General features: G+C 41.0%; 1 protein-coding gene across 3 annotated transcripts in view; it reads left to right on the top strand.

The window, feature by feature from the left end:
* Positions 1–1,637: 1,637 nt before the first annotated feature.
* Positions 1,638–17,771, top strand: part of PLEKHD1 (pleckstrin homology and coiled-coil domain containing D1) — a 346,726-nt gene continuing 330,592 nt past the window's right edge. For all 3 annotated transcript variants that reach the window (XR_014490705.1, XR_014490706.1, XM_083348505.1), the window contains exons 1-3: positions 1,638–1,931; positions 8,312–8,405; positions 17,336–17,425. Coding sequence is in view for 1 of the 3 variants with exons in the window: in XM_083348505.1 (XP_083204631.1) it covers positions 1,783–1,931; positions 8,312–8,405; positions 17,336–17,425 (333 nt within the window). In the remaining 2 variants the exon portion in view is untranslated. The remainder of the gene's footprint in view (positions 1,932–8,311; positions 8,406–17,335; positions 17,426–17,771) is intronic.

Genomic DNA, 17,771 nt, shown 5'->3' with positions numbered 1-17,771 from the left:
CACTTCGCGGGCCGGATCTGGCCCCCGGGCCTTGTGTTTGACATGTCTGAGCTAAAGGTTGAGATTTTAGACAAGCAAGGGTTAACCATTCTATTAACCACATCACCCACACTGTAATGCTCAAAAACAGAAGTGTGGCTTCCAACGTCTTCTACAGCTATCAGTATCCAAGAAGCCTTGCCAGGAGCCTTTGTTGAGATGTAATCAGGCAGCAGCACCTCTAAATACCTCCATGACCACAACCCATATTGTATGGGACAGTTCCCAACATTCCACATAGGTTGAAAAGAAATGAAGGGAAGGGAAGAAAGCCTGGTTTTTAACTGTCCTGTTGCTATTGCTGGGCTACTGAATTTGTCTGCTACACTTCTGCTACAATTTGTTTTAGGCAGTTTGTTATGAGACAAAAAGGTCAAATGGATTGGCATACTATGGTTTGTGGTTAAACTATTGCATGTAATACATATTTCTATTTATATCACAGGGTATATACACCACAGCACACATTTCTCAAAGCATTGTTTGCACAAACAATTCTATGTCAATCATCCATTGTAACCATCCAGAAAAGCTGGTAATCAGTTTAGTAAGAAAGCTTACTTTTTAAACAGTTTCTGAACATTTTGTTGTTAAGCCAAAAACAGGTTTTGCTGCATTTCCTTTCCCTATCTCCTCCCATTTCTGCTTTAAAAGAGTATATGTGCATTTTACTTTTTTAAAAAAAATAATGGAGCTCTCAAGCTGAAATTTCACAAAGTTAAATGTCTCTAAAATCCTGTTTCCATCCCATTCTGCCAAAGAATGCCTTCTATTATAGCTTCTCATCAAATCTTTTTTTCAAACTATCTCTGACTGGTTTAAGCTGAATCTTGTCTTCAAATCTTGGGTCACAAGTTACATGTTGGCTGTGACTGAATGTTTCGATGTATTGTTCTGAGCTCTTGTCATATATTCTTGTTTTTGTTTACCTCAGAGAAAATTAAAAATAATTTTAAAAATATCTCGGTCCACAAATTAGAATCAAGTCTTTTCAACCTTAAATCTCACATCTGAATGGAAACTTGGCTAGTGGAATTCACGTTCAAACATATGTTAATGATCAACATTTGAACAGAAATGCAATCTTCATTGAGCTCAGAGGTGGTTAGTCCCATCCAGCTTATTCATTAAAAGAACCCTTTATTCCATAATTATCCTTTTTTTCCCCAAGCAGCACAATGTCCCTTCTTGGATCCTCCTCCCATTTTATCTTTACAACAACCTGACAAGGTAAATTGGGCTGGTCATTCTCAGCGCAAGAATTTAGCTAGTGAATGGATTGAAGATTTGGACCCAGATCTCCATGTTCTTATTCCTAAACCTTAATCATCATACTAAACTGACTAGGGAAGAAACTAATGAGTGCCATTTCATTCTACCTGCAACTATACTTTGTGAATGCTCCACTGTTACACAAACTATGCCTTGGCTTGTTACACTGAGGGCTCCATCTACTTCATGAAAAAGGTTTTCCCCCCTGCTTGTCTGGAATGTTCCCTCTCTGGTCAGGGCATCAGGAAGCGAAATGAAAGAAGGAAGCTCACATCACCTCTGCATCAGGGAGACAAATATCGAGCACTGGCAGCAGAGTTATTGATTCAGAGCTAAGCCTCACTCTCTCCCCCCCCCCTCTCTCCCCGACTAAGCAGTTACGCCTTTCTGGTTCGTTGCATTTAATCGGATTCCTACAGCTGCAGAGCAGAGGCAGAGAATTGGATTTTTTTTTAAGTCTGCCTCTTAATAATGTTTACTTCAAAATCCAACTCCGTCTCTCCTTCCCCCTCCATGGATCCGACAGATCTGGATGCCTTGGATATCCGCACCAAAGTGCAGCTGTACGGAGTGCTCTGGAAGAGACCGTTTGGGAGACCGTCAGCCAAGTGGTCCAGGAGGTAAGGCAGAAGGTGCCTGGGTAGAACTGCAGAGGCAAAAAGGGAGGGGAGAAGAGAAGGTGATTATGGAGTTCATAATGGGAAGGAAAAGCCAGAAAATCTGGGGTGGCAAATCAGGCTGGGGTTCTGGATAGGTAGGATCTTAAAATGTCCAGGCAGAATAGAAGAGTACAGTGAAGAAATGGGGCTGTATTAAATGTGTAGGATCCAAATCAGCCTCATCATCACCATCATCATTATTTTGCAATTTTATGGAATCTATTAATTAACAATCTGGGCAACCACAGTTTCTGTGTTGTGGTCCATTTTCTAGGTTGGCAAAGACTCTCTGCCTGCAATGCTCTGTACTCTTTAAAGAAGAGGCATAAGAGACCTGATGTTAGGCCAAGTGTATATAAGACAGTGACAACTTAAGTAGCATTTCCATTTGGATTCCAAGCTTTTTTTACAGAATGTAAGCTAAGTTGAGATCCCCCACTAGGGAAAGTTTAGCCATGCAGGCTTTCTTTGCTTGCTTGTTTGCTTGCTTGCTTGCTGCTTGTTGTGTGAACTTAATTCCAAAGTCCTTTTTTGAGAATGCTAGCTGCCTGAGCTAAAGACATGACACAATGCCAACCCAACAAGGAGGAGCTAACCTGTTCGTGCTATCACCATCTAATCCTACGCACATATTTATCTTGTGCTCATTCTCAGAATTACTGGACAATTCTGTTTCTCAATCACAAAACATTACGAGTTAGCTGCTGAGAAGAAAATGCCATCCCCATAATAAATATCCCATTCCTGAATATAGTTTTGGATTAGTAGCAATATATGTATTCAGGAGTAACTTATTCTACTGCCTGATTTCAGAAACATTTAACGCGTAAGATTTCTTTTTAATCTTCCTGCTACTCTGACCAGTCCTTCTAGAAAAGTCTGTCTCTGTGATTCTTCATCTTAAATTCCATGTGCATTTATACTTGTAGTTAATATGTAGCCCAACTCAACACGAAAGCACAGTGAATAAATATAAAGAGAAACTTGGATCAAGGGTTCCTATGGAGGAAATTCTACTTACAAGGTTCTTCCATTGAAGCAAAAAATAGGAGATAATTTTTTGCTGATCCTCCCCGTTTCTTCTTTTGCCTCATCATTCCAGCACAGCATAAAAGAGCTGCAGAGAGGAGAACATTGTTCAATGATTTCCCTTTCCTCTCTCCTGTGAAGAACCTTTAAAATGCTATTCCTTGAATTCATCTGTTCAAAAGATGAAATTCTGGATCTATTATTGTATTAAATGTATGTGTTTCATTGCTAATTTGCCTGAGCAAAAGAAGATGAGGTGGGGAAGAGGTACAGCTCAACCTGCACTTCTACTCTCAATGTGTACCTGTGAACTTATGAAAAAGATATTTCAGGCTATGTACATGGAAATTAGTGGGCCTTCTGCAGCCAAAGAGAGGCGGAATCCTTCTGAAGCAGAGGAGGTGTTGACCTGAAAGTTGCAAGACTTAGCAAACTGTCAAGAGCCAAACAACTGATTCCTGAATAAATAAGGATAGTGGTGGCTTTTAAAAATGCTTTTCAACCACAGTATGAAGGCATTGTATAGAATAGCATCTCCCCCACCCCCAGACTCCATATGCCTAAAGCACAGTAAAAATGCAAGCCATAAAACAGTCGCAAGTTTCTGCCTTTTTAAAGTGATATTCTAAGCTATATTGATGAAGGCACTTAGAGAAAGAGCTGATTCTGATGTGACAGAATGCAGAATAACAGAGTTGAAGGGACCTTGGAAGTCCTCTAGTCCAACCTCTGCTCAAGCAGGAAACCCTATACCATTTGAGACAGATGGTTGTCCAATCTCTTCTTGAAACCTCCAGAAGAATCCTGTTTTAATAACTGATAGATTTATTCTACTAGTTGAAAGCAACCAACAGTAGAGTGGGAGAGGAAACAGTTCCTTTGGCAAACCGTTTTTTGTTTTTTGCATTCTCTGGGGTAGGTAGACAGTCTTGCGGGTTCATCAGTTTTGTGACTTTATTATAAGAATGTCACCAAACAGCAGTGATGTTGACCCAGCTCTAAAACATGACAAGACTCATCTGTCACAGTTTGACTAGCACTCTGCTAAAATAGTCACAACAGTTCAATGGTTATATAACAGCTGGTACTGATCAATCAGGGCAAGAACAGGAGCAAAACCTATTATTAACTGATCAACACTAGGCAATTACAACTAGAATGTAAACAAATGACCCCGACTAGCTATCTTTCTCACCCACAAGCTCATTCCTAGTGCCTGGCTGACAGGTGAAAGTTTGGAATAACAGTAGCTAAAATATTTTCCTAAACTGTGCTTCAAGATTTATTGTAGGGGGTGTATAGCTTTAAGTACTAGATTCTGCCTTGTTTATGAGTTCATTGAATTAAATAGAAAACTTCAACATCAAGCTGGGCATCAAAAGTTTGCAAAGATGCTTAGAATCACCCACGCTGAAACTTTTTTCCTCCCTAAATTAACTGTTTCTTTTTTCCATTTAACAAGCAGATCTACCAGTCTCCTCTCTCTGTGGTTTTGTTGCCAAAACATGTAGCAGAAAAGTATGCCATCTCAGTTGCTACATTTGAGATATGGAAAGTCCTGGAGACGCTCTTTTTCCATTTCTACCAGAATCTATCTCCCAAAGGATGAAAATAATCCCAGTTTCAATTATGTGCATTATTTGGCACCTGGAACTTTTAGAACAGTATAGTGTGAAAGAAAAAAAAAAGAATTGTGTAGATCTTAGATTGAAGAATGTTAAAGATCTGAGAGTACTTAACTTCTTTTAAGTTTTCAAAGATTTTATAAATGTTAGCTAACTAAGCTCATTAACAGCATATTAGAAATCATAGCAGCATTTTTTATACAGAAAACAGATTTTCTGAGGGTTGATCACAGAGTGTATATGTTTTTCTCAACTATGCCAAATGTATATGTAACTCATTTTGTAACAAACAACTCAGGGCTCACTCTTGATTTTATAGCATAACGCCCACCTCTACTTGCAGATTGCAAAATTTTGGATGGAAACAAAGAAATATTTAGTAGAAAAGTCTTTGCTGCCATCTAATGGTTGTCCAGATTTTTTTGCAGCCCAGATACAGCAGACTTAGTAGTAAATGAAATTATTCACATATGAAAACACAAACTCCTGGTTGTGGTTTGTAAAACACTATTGAATAGCGAAGGTTCTGCAGGTGATTCCTCAATGTGGGTGACACATGTAGTCATAATGCTTGACATCTCTGAAGATTGCCAATCTTGTGCGCTTGGGGCTTTCTCATTTCTCAAAGCTTGGAAGGTTTCAGGCAGAAACCACACCATCTCTTGTGATTTGGCATTTGGGCAAATTTTTGTCCTTTTAGCTTTTCTTGCAAAATATTGAAGATTTGCATAGTCATTTAGAGTTAGGCAGTACCTAAATGTACTTAAATTAATGCGAAGAAGCTCTCTGTGTTATAGTGCTTGCATTGCTGACCCCAGATATATGGGATGATCCTCAAAAGCTTCAGGGATGATACAGGGCTTCACATATAGAAAAAATGTAGGCAAGGGCTGCTCTAGAACCAATGAAAGTGTTAGGAATGAAATGTAGTATCAACTATAGTTTCTGTGCATGAATATCGTAGCCGATTATTTCTGTCCAGGATCAAATATCGGTGGTGGTCCAGAGAAAGCTGTTCAAAACATTCCATAGTATTGAGACTAGTTGAAATGCCACTATGAAAAGAAGGGTCAATCTAGGATAATATTCAAGGAATGTGTTTGTTATTACTTTCAAAAAGAAAGCATTCCCTGGATTACCCAGTTTCCAGATTTGTGAGTATCCAGTCCACAAAGCTTCTGACTCTCAAGATAACCCTTTTGCAAAGTTACTGTTTCAAAAGTAATTTATTTTCCACTGACTTTAAAATGTCCATGTATTCTCAGTTTAATATGCCTATATTACAGAGGTGATATTTTGTCTTTGAGATGTGGGTGGTAATTGGTGCTTAGTCATGCCATTGTTGACAGAAATGATTCTGGGCTGATTTTATGAGGAAGTTAAAGAAAACCTCACCAGTTCAGGAACTTAAAAGACTAGAAAGGTACCTTTGTTCTGTTTAGACAGAAAATGTTTTCTTTATACAAAGAGAGTTGCTGAGAATTGGAACTGCTCCGAAATTTGTCTGTAGCTCAGAACAAACAAATCTTTTATCGTAACTCCTTTTGTGAAAGACATTTCCAGTATGCATAATTACATTTTGCTTTAGTCTTCCACTCCAAAGACAATGACAGTGGATTTTAAGATTTATTTTCACATATTTCATTAGCATTCTTACCGCTGAGAAACTAAAACATTTTTATAAAATAATCTAGACCTTGTTGAAAGAAAAATTTTCATCAGGGTCCATTCTAAGCTGGGAATAAACAAACATGGAGACTGCTTTAGAAAGAAGGTTGTAGTTTATTGAAGAGGAGAGCCAGAGAGTAAGATGGCTCTGGGAAAGCTGACCACATGTAGTAGGGAGTGGTGGGTTTTTATACCTTCTTGAGCTTTTGTTTGGAGTTGTTCCTGTGGCATGAACTTTGTCCTGATTCTGAGTGTGCCTTTCTGGTATTCGGATTGTGGTATTATTATGTCCCAAAGGTCATATTCTGCTTCCCAGGGGGTTTGGCTGATGACTATGTCCTGTGTTGGATGTTTTTGGTGTGCGAGATTGTTGATTCTAGGGATCTTTGTCTTTCTAATCCCATCATCTCTAAGCTTCCAGGTGCCAGTCTTTCTGAAAGGATTATGATATCTGGATTTCTACAGAGCCGGTTTCTGTGTGAGGGAGGGAGACCTGGGGCTATTAAGAAAAACTGGGCATGCTTTTCTACCTTTTTAAGATCCTTTGAGGAAATATTATATTCTGCCCTTTTTAATATTTAGTTCTCTGGCAGGCCCTGACTTCCCACAACCTCATTATACATTTGGTACATTATGTACAATATGTCTTCAGCAGTGGTGGGATTCAGATATGTGAACAACTGGTTCTCTGTGTGGATGCCGCTTCCAGAAGTCCATTCTAGGCGTGGGCAACAAAAAATTAGCTACCAGTTGTGCCAAAGTGGTGCAAACCGGATGATTCCCACCACTGGTCTTGAATGAATGTTGTTTGTACATTTGTAATGGTTAGAGTGAATCATTACTCTGAGAAGTACAAGGGAGTACATTTATATTTACTCCCTGAGATATAACTACTAAGCTGAATTTGATGATGTGAAGAATCTTCTCATATATCACCAAGTACATAACATTGATATGTTTTAGCATTTCTTTTTAAAGAAATTCACCTCTTTGCAGTGACTTTACCCAGCCACTAATTCTCTCAATACAGGTAGTTCTCAATGACCACAATTGGAACCACTGCTCCAACTCCACTGCTAAACTGCACAGACAGTAATTGAATCATCACGTGACTGTGACAGACTTACAACTTCCTCTTTGCTCATTAAGCAAAGCAATTTTACTTCTGCCTTCTGTATTTACTCTGTTTGTTACAAGCTAGTTCAGAAACACACAAATGGCAGTCGTGATCATTGAAAGGGTCATAAATGCAAGGAAGGGTCACAAGATTTGGGGGTTTTTTTAACACTGTTGCAACTTCAGATTGTTGTAAAACAAAGCAGCCAGTAATCAAAGACTACCTGTATACTTTTTTTAACTGTTTTTCTTTGAGAAGGAATTCAAAATTTTTAACTGCTTCCAAATTTTCTATAAAGGGAACTGATATAGAAGGCATTTTTAAAAACTAAATATTTAAAAGTACCACATTACTTCCCCCCCTCCTTCCCCCCAAGATTCAGTGTGTGATAGTACGGGTATATGTAATTTTTCTGGAATTGGCATATAGGTATCAAAACTTAGACTTGAAAAAATACTGAAAAGGTAATTCAGCTATCTTCTTTTAAGCTTAAGAATGGAAATCAATGGATTATAATCACTACAGTGCAAAATAGCATGTGCAGGTAAAAGGCAAGTTTCCTCAAAATGAAATTAGCAGAATAGCAAAAGATATTATTAAAAAATGGCTAGACTTACGTAAAAGCCAATCCATGCCCATTCAGGTAGATCAGCACTTTCTACTACATCAGGGGTCTTCAAACTTGGCCCTTTCATGACTTATGGACTTCAACTCCCAGAATTCCTCAGCCACCCTGGCTGAGGAATTTTGGGAGTTGAAGTCCACAAGTCATGAAAGGACCAAGTTTGAAGACCCCTGTACTACATTGTGGACCATGGCACCCACCAGGGTTTAAATAACTACATGTTACCATTGCCTGTTGGAGAATTAAAATTTTACGTAAAGAAATATTTCTTTTTCAGATTCTTTATCATCAAGGAAAGTTTTCTGCTTTACTATGCTGAGAGTGAAAAGAAGAACTTTGAAAATAATCGGTACTTCAATATCCATCCAAAGGTTAGCAACATTCAGATAGAGTCTTGTTAGAAGGGCATCTAGAATGACTGGATTTCTGCTTCACAATACATATATTTGTGTACTTAAAATGAACATTTAAAAAATGTAAATGAACCTGCATGGTGCATTTAAGATTACCTGGAGAGTAAACAATCAAATATAGCATGCAATTTTTAATCCCCTTGAAATCCAGATTACCTTTTCCTTGTTCAGCTTCCAAAAAGCCTTGAAGTTGTGGCATTTCAAAAAACATTTGAGTACAACCAGGACTGTGTGGGGGCATCTGGAGTGATTGTTTTGATTGACTGATTGATTCTATTTTAATATTTGTTTCTTGACGTAAGCAACTCAGAGCCATTAGGAACTGAGCAGTACATAGGTTCAATAGGTAAATAAATACAGATAGTCCTCCATTAAGAACCATCCATTCAGCAACTGTTCAAAGTTACAGTGGCACTGAATGACACCTATAGCCAATCCTCAAAATTGCAGCCAACATAACGTCCCCGCAATCACATGGTTGCAATTTGGATGCTTGGCATCCAGCTAACAATTATGATGGTTGCAGCATCCCATGGTCACATGGGCAGAATTGTGAACTACACAGCTGGCTTCCAACAAGCAAAATCAATGGGTAAGTCAGCACAAGAGTTGCTTAAAGAGCTGTGGTGGTGCAGTGGTTGGAATACAGTATTGCAGGCTAACTCTGTAATCTCATTGCCAGCAGTTCTATTCTGACCGGCTCAAGGTTGACTCAGCCTTCCATCCTTCTGAGGTTGCTAAAATGAGGACTCAAATTGTTGGGGGCAATACACTGACTCTGTAAATTGCTTAGAGAGGGCTGTAAAAGCACTATGAAGTGGTATATAAGTCTAAATGGTATGCTAATGCTTAACATCCAGAACTGGAGCTGCTGGAATTTGCCATCATAAGTCAATGCAGTCATGTGATATCATACTTTATGATTGTAGCAAGAGAGTTCCTAGTCCCAATGACTGTCATTAATCAAGAACTTCCTGTAAGTAAATAAAGTTTCTCCATTCTATACTTCTCATTCTTGCAAGTTTACTCCCTTTTCTGAACACCCTGAATATTAAGTATCTCAGAAACATAAGACATCTGTGTGGCTATGCATTCAGAGTGGACTGGCTTAAGGCTTTTGACATTCACTTTGTTTTTATTCAGAAACTCAGTAATAATTCATGGGGATTGTTAAATAGCGGGTTCTTTGGTGCAGGAATGAAGACGCGAAGCTGAGTACAAGGTAACTCATAGTTTATTTCATGCAGAAACTGTACTGGAGAAAAGGCTGCAACTAGCCGCAATATATAGTATAGCCCCTGGGCAGCAGCCAATAGGTTTGAATCAACCAATGCTACCTGGAGACAGCCAATTGCAGCACAGGAGACTTGTAGTCTGGGTTGCTGGAGAGCCACCCACATGGTATTCTTTAAGAGCCCAGTACATAACACCCCTCCCCTCTTAGACCAGACCATAATAACACCAATTAGTCTCCATAATTGTCAAGACTCATTATCCAAACACACTAAAATAAAAGTGATAATAATAATAAAAGTAAAAAAAATGTAGGTTACAATGTTATTAAACAACATTTCAATGAATAGGCTTCAAAAATGGCACTATTAGACAGTTACATCATAGCACTACTTTCTGTACTGTAGTGGCAAGAGGAATTACTACAATATATAACTCTTTATTTTACAACGTAATCTGCAAGATATGAAGGAGGCTTGTGTGCCCTAGAGGAACATCTTGGAGTTCCCATCACTTTGTGGTCTACCAGCTTACCCAGTGGGCTGGGTAGACTTGTGTCCCTTTGTGCTCCTGGATCAAGGGGATTCGATGCACTCTGGCTGGCCTCTCCAGATTGGCCCACCCCAGAGTCAGAATGTTCGGCAGAGTAGGCACAGTGGTTGCTGAAGTTCGGTTGGCTTTCTCCTTCAGGGGACCCATGTTGCACTCCAGGGCTCCCCAGTTCTCCCTCCAGTTCTGCCTCAGTTAAGAAGGAAAAGTCCTGATAGTCTTTGTGAGGACTGGCTTGGCTGCAGGTTTGAGGACCTTGGGAGGGACTTATGACACAGTCCTCACTTAGTGGCCATTCTGGAAACCATTTCCTGAGCTGATCAATGTGTCGTCTGACAACTCTCCCTCCCTCCAACCCCACTTCATAAGATAGGGGTCCGGATGCCTTGGTAATTTGACCAGGAAGCCACAGATTCCCATGACCATAGTTCCTGGCCCAAACCCAATCGCCCATGTGCAGCCCCCTCAGGGGTTTTGGTTGAGAGGCTTCTGCTGCCACTCTATCTGGATGCAACCTGTCCAGTTTAGTAATCAAACACCTCCCCCAATGTAGTTCTGCAGGACTTTTACCTGTGACAGTGCAGGGCGTAGAATGCTGGCAGAGTAAAAAATCTGCCAATCTGTGATGCCAGTCACCTGTGACAATGCGCTTGAGTGCTTCCTTTGTTGTCCTCACCAGGCGTTCAGCTTGACCATTAGAAGATGGATGAAAAGGCACAGACATTGCATGTCTGATGAGATTAGCTCTAAGGAAGGCCTGAAATTCAGCAGCAGTGAATTGGGCCCCATTGTCTGAAACTAAGACATCTGGCAACCCATGTGTGGCAAAGAGTTTTCTCAGCACCTGTATGGTCCTAGCAGTAGTCATGTTAGGAATTGGAATTACTTCCAGCCATTTTGAGTGGCTATCCACTACTATAAGGAAGAGCTGTCCCTGAAAGGACCAGCGTAGTCTATGTGAACCCTAGACCAGGGAGTGTGCATTTCCTCCCACCTGTGAATTGGAGCCTGTGGCATTTCAGGCCTAGATTGCTGGCATGTATAACAACCATGGATTTGAGCCTCAATGGCCTTATCAAGGCCAGGCCACCAGAGGTAGCTTCTAGTTAAAGCTTTCATTCTGACAATGCCTTGATGGCCTTCATGTAATGATTGTAAAATCCTGTCTCTTAGGGAAGTGGGAATTATGACTCTGTGTCCCCATAAAATGCACCCTTTATGGGCAGATAACTCATGCCTCCTGAAAAAATAGCTCTGAAATTCTGAGCCTGGACTTTTATCCAACCAGCACGTGTATACCCATGACAACACTCTACTAAGTATTTTATCTGTGGCAGTTTCAGCAGCAATGCCCCCTGCATGGAGAGGAAACTCAGGTATGTCCTGTATGGACAGTATTATAGCAGCAGGAGCTGGATCAGGATCCATTAGTGGCAGTGGTAGTCTGCTGAGGCCATCAGCATGGCCCATTTCCTTGCCCGGTTTGTGAATTAATTTAAAATTGTATGTAGATAGGAAAATAGACCATCTCAGCATTCTTGGAGATAGTATGTGGGGGGTTTGTTTGTCTGTTGTGAAAAGTCCCAACAGAGGTTTGTGGTCAGTGTATACCGTGAAATCCCTGCCATATAAATAGTCGTGGAATTTTTTTATTCCAGCAATGATGGCTAGGGCCTCTTTGTCAATCTGAGCATAGTTGCACTCAGCAGAGGACAATGTCCTTGTGTAAAATGCTATAGGAACCTGTTTCCCTTTTTTTTTCTATGTGACTTAAAACTGCCCCCACCCCATAGGGAGATGCATCACATGCAAGACATACAGGTTTAGACTCTTTGTAGTGAGTTACAGTGGACTTTTCTGACAATAGTGCTTTTAAGTCCTGGAAACTTTTTTCATGTAAGTTAGTCCATTTCCATGGAGCTTTCTTATCTAGAGGCCTGTGGAGGGGCTCTGTTATTGCTGCCTTATGAGGTAGAAATGTGTGATAGATGTTTAGGAGGCCCAAGAATGCTTGTAGCTCTCCTTTTGATTTGGGCCTAGGAGCCATTTTAATGGCCTTTACTTTAGAATCAGCGGGGTGAATGCTGTTAAGCATCAATTCGGAAACCCAGGAATTCTGTTGAAGAAACCCCAATACTACACTTGTTCTTTTTTAATTTGAGGCCTGCTTCGCGAAGATTCCCCTGCAATAAGAACATCATCAAAATAAGGGCAGATGCCCTGAATACCCTTGAGTGTACGCTTCATGATTCCCTGAAAAATACCCGGTGCAACACTGACTCCAAACTGTAAGCGTTTAACTTTGAAAGCCCCCCTCTGAGTCATGATCATATGAGCCGCAGCTGTGGCCTCATCAACAATTTCTGATAGGCCTGTGCTAAAAAGTTTAGCAAAAATAGTACCCCCTTGCAAGGAGGCTAAAATATGATTGACCACTGGGACCAGGTAAGCGTGTTGCTTGTGGGCTTTATTTAGTGTGCATTTATAGTCAGCACAAATGTGAACTTCCCCGTTGGCTTTAAATGGGGTGACTATAGGAGTTTCCCACTCCCCACCATCAACAAGCTGTAACATGCCCTGTTCTACGAGCTTATCGATTTCAGAATCAATTTTATGTTTTAAGGCAAAGGGGACCCTACGAGGCTTAACCCTGATTGGAACTACATTAGGATCTAACTTAAATGAGATAGGCGGGCCTGCGTATGTGCCTAGGGTTGAATCAAAAACATCTGCATATTCCTCGCATACTGATGCGAGGTCTGCAGTTTGCGTCTGGTTTATGCCAGTAATCTGAATACCTAAGGCATCAAACCAATCAAGTCCAATGAGACTCGTTCTCTGGCCCCCTACTACTATTACATCCAGGTGCCCCAAAAACCCTTTAAACTTTACCAACAAAGTGGCTTCTCCCATAACTTTAACATGAGCGTTTGAAAATCCGTTAGGATTATATCTGAGGGTCTTAGTTTGGCCCAATTGTTACTGTGCCTACACACGAAGTTAAAAGTGTCTTGAGAAATAATTGAAACTGCAGAGCCAGAATCCAATTCCATCTTACGTGGAACTCCTTGTAGCTCTATCATGAGCTTAAGTTTGGGCTTGAGGGGGCGTCGAGCCCCGGTGCAGCATATACTTCTACGGCTTCTGAAAAAACCCACACTAACTGGACACTGGGCCCCAGTACCTCTCCTAGTCAGTTCTTCCGACTGGTTTTTGGGTGGCCGGTCTCTCTGGCGGGCTCTGCAAACCACTGTCCTTCCGCAAGCTCTGCACGTGGCTGATCAAAATCTGCAGTTGGTGCGAAAATGGTTGCCGCCGCACCCCTTACATCTCAGTAAGAGAACTGCCTTGTAATTGTCCTCTCGCTGCTGGCTGTTTCAGTGTTGCGTGTTGGGCTGCTTTTGGAGTTGGTTGATTTCAGGTTCTTCCTCCTCGGAGAATTCTTCGGTGCATTTGACGTTCTCACAGTGGACCGTTTCTTCAAACTTTGTCGATTTGGTGGGCTGCACTGTTTGAACGGTGCCCCCAGCAGCTTTGTCAGCCATCACCTCATCTTGTGCTTCAGAAAACGTTAAATTTGGCCTAGCAAAGAGTCTCTGCTGAAGAGTTCTGTCTCGTAGGCTGCAGATGAGCCGGTCTCGTAGTCGCTCTTCTAAATTTGAAAATTTGCAAAGGCGTGCGGCCTGCCTCAGGCCTGCTATGAACTCGGAAGCTGATTCACCCGGTTACTGCACTCTTTGGTCAAACCTGAACCGCCAAGCCATTTCAGACATCTTGGGCTGGAAGTGCCCGGTTAGCTTGTTTTTGAGGTCTGCATAGGAGACTGCTTCGATCGGTGTTGGCACGAAAAGGTTCTCAGCCAAATCAAAGGTTGCTGGGCCGCACACGCAGAGTAGCATTGCGGCCTTCAGTCCTTCTTCCGCAAACTGATTGGCCCTGAGGTAGTTTTCTACTTGTGATAGATATGATGGCCATTCCTCCGGGTGTTTCACGTTGAATTCTCTCAGTTTCCCGACCTTTGGCATTCTTTTGCTGGTTCCTGTGTTCTTCTGGATCCTGCTTCCAGGCTCAGGGAATGAGTCCACTGAGCACGAGGTTGCTAGCGTAGCTTGCTAGCCGACCTTGAGAGAGGTGGGGGAAATGCCTTTTCCCTCCGGCGTGCGCTGCCTTTCCCTCATAGACTTCAACTCTTAATCAGTGAAGCAGGATCCCACCTTCGTTGCCACTGTTAAATAGCAGGTTCTTTGGCGCAGGAGTGAAGACACGAAGCTGAGTACAAGGTAACTCATAATTTATTTCATGCAGAAACTGTACTGGAGAAAAGGCTGCAACTAGGCACAATATATAGTCTAGTCCCTGGGCGGCAGGCAATAGGTTTGAATCAACCATTGCCGCCTGGAGATAGCCAATTGCAGCACAGGAGACTTGTAGTCTGGGTTGCTGGAGAGCCGTTAGCTGCTCCAGCAACCCATGTGGTATTCTTTAAGAGCCCAGTACATAACAGGGGTGATTATGCCCTTATGCCTTTAAATAAAAAGTGCCGCTAAATGTACCAGTATATGGTTAGCCTGGGAACAGAGTGTACAGTTCTTTAGGTATGCTTCTGTTATTCCCCAACCTTTCTTCTTTTCATCACTCTCATTTAGAAAACAGGCAACCTCCATGTATTTTCTGTCTTTATGATTAATTGACAGTCAAAAGTACTTTTCATCTACACCTTGTAACTTAAGAGATTTACCAGCTGATCCTGATCTATGCTCTACTGCTTCCATGGCATTCTTTTACGTACATTTTATAGTTTGTTGTTTAATAGATTTGTTTAAAAAACCATCTTTACTACTGACATTTTAGTAGAAACACCAGTACAAATTATCACATGTTTATATTTTTATATAAAATATTATCACAGAAAGCTTTAGACTTTAAAGACTTCTTTCTCCCCAATGCGGTTAAGGATATACAACATGATTTTCACCAATTCCACATTCTCCTGTAGTATCTCATGCCAAATTTTGAGCAAGGCAGGTTTCAGAAGGCTATAGGGGGCTGATAAATCCACGGAAATCCCTTCCTTCTTTTGCTGATGGGAAATGCTCATGACTCAGCTCATCTGAAATAAGCACAAAGCAAACCAAGCACATTTTGCATAGAAGATGAAATATCTTTGACCATCCAGTTCTTGTGAATGCTAAAGGTTCTGATAAAGAGAATCATCTTCACTGCCACTGAGGGCGGGGGGGGGAAATACAGGAGGCTCTAGATAAGTCACCTTAAGAGTATTCCAGCAATAGGATGCCACGCTTGAAGAGTTTCTCTTCTCTCTATGTTTAGCGTAACTGCCCCAAAGATATGATCTATCTGCTGAATTTGTCATTAATTAAAATGTTGAAGAAATTTTAAAAGAATGGACACCAAGAAGAAATACATTGCAATAGATAGAAGAGACCAGTGCATGGAAAACAGTGGCCAAACACTCACTATTGAAGAGTTTGCAACTGGCAACAACGTGTTTGAATTATTTCTACTCCTTTTTCTTTTTGGAAGAGGTTCCTTATCGATCAGGGAAGCTAAGAGAGCTTCCAGACAAGTCTTTATGTAAACAACCCTCCATTTACAGAAGACGACGAGGATAACTTTCAGTCATTACCAGCTTATGACTTTTACCGTTTCCATTTATTTTGTTTCCATAATGCCAAGATATGGGAAAAAAGGAGAAAATAAATTCACAATGTTCAGTATTCAGTCAGAGATAGAACTGATCTGTCTGGAAATACCTTCCTTTAATAAGCCTTATTTTCTTTCAGATAATTTTCTTTACAAAGTACCTCACATAGTGGAGGTGTTGTAGCTGAGAGTGTGTGTTAGTATCTGTGAGCTAAGTGAACCTTGAACCTGAGGTACAGCAAGTCCCGGGATTAAGAAAGAGTTCTGTTCCTAACTCTATCCTTAAGTTGAATTTGTATGTAAATAGGAACAGGTTATTTAGTCAAATGTTTGTCTTATTATGTAGTCAGAAAAATACAGGAGCATGACACCACTCAAAATGGACAAAAAGAGGACAGCATTCCTCTTTCTCTAGCTGAGGAACTGCTGCAGCCATATAATGCTTTCAGGAACCGTTGAAAACAGGCTGCACAGACATCCGGTTTGTCATTGCGGCTGCTGCGGCTGGTGGAAGGCGAGCTCCATCTTCTGCGTTTGGTTTTGCTTTGCTGGGAGACCCTGGAAAGGGTCGAGAGTCACCCTGTAGGGGCAACAAGCAAGAAGTGGACCCCTGTTTGATCACAGGAGGGCGGTAGCCCTTCTGCTTGATCCATGGCAGCCCTCCAAACCAGTGGATGAAAGACTGGCCATAGAAATATGGCCCGTCACTAGGCTGCAGACAGCCAAAGTCAGACTTACCACCAGGCACTTCTAAAGCAGCATGGATGAGACTGGGTGAGATCTGAACCTCTCTTTAATCCTAAGTATTTTCTTTTCCTACAAAAGCTGCCCAAAGTATCTTCCCCTCTGTGAGGAGAGAGGGAAGAGAACTTCTATCCCATCCTCTAAGAATAGCGGTGACTGACTATCCAGGGGAGTTAAAACACTGAAAGAATAACCTTAATCTAACTGGATTTATATGCTTCTAAAATTTGGGGACCAAAAGATTTCTTATCTTTACTGAAGACTTTGGTTTTTATTTACAAAAAAGAAATAAAATAAAATTGTGTAGCTTCAGTGGTTCATTGATTTGCAGGGGGTGGGGGATGTGTGCCATCTGCCAACTGCCTTTTCAAGTCAGATCTTGTTGCCAGTCAGCCACTCAGCCAGATTTGCTCCAAATGGTGAGATAGGCGGTATATTAAATAAGTAAGTAAGTAAATAAATAAATAAATTTGTCATTTTGAGTACCACAGTCAGCCCGTTTATAACTACTAAGGGCTGTTTATAAGCCAAAGATATATAAGACTTCCTGTATATATGTATCTGTTATCATTAGCTCTATGAGGATGCCCATCTCTCAATCTTATCTAGTCTAACTGCATCATGTCACTAACTGCATCATGTCACTTCTCACTGGTGATTTTAACCAATTGTCTGAAATATCTTTGGTGCCTCCTCAGGGTGTCATACCTCTTGGTGGTTGCATCGTAGAAGCCAAAGAAGAATCCAATATGCCTTATGCCATGAAAATCTCTCACGAGGACTTCCATGTAAAGTGTTGTTTTTTTCTTGTTCCACTTAATAGATTTTAATACTGCACCAAGTTTCTAATTAGACAGTAAAGAAGTAGATGGCCCAACATAAGCATGCAGCGGAGATGCTCAAGCAGCAAAACACTGCTCCATCACTGGAGGTTTTTTAAAAAGAGACTGGACCAACGTTTGTCCAGAATAGTATAGAGTCTCCTCTGTAAGCAGGGGGTTGGACTAGAAGACACCCAAGGTTCCTTCCAACTCAGTTATTCTGTTAATCTGATTTCCCTTTGGTAACTTATTCACATAAGTGTAACAGCTAGTAAAGGGAACTATTAGCTGTGACATTAGAAGTCCATAAGAT

This window comes from Vipera ursinii (assembly GCF_947247035.1).
Source record: "Vipera ursinii genome assembly, chromosome: 1".
In the NCBI taxonomy this organism is placed as follows: domain Eukaryota; kingdom Metazoa; phylum Chordata; class Lepidosauria; order Squamata; family Viperidae; genus Vipera; species Vipera ursinii.
Note: the sequence above shows the minus strand (reverse complement) of the source record. Positions and strands in the feature narration are given on the sequence as shown.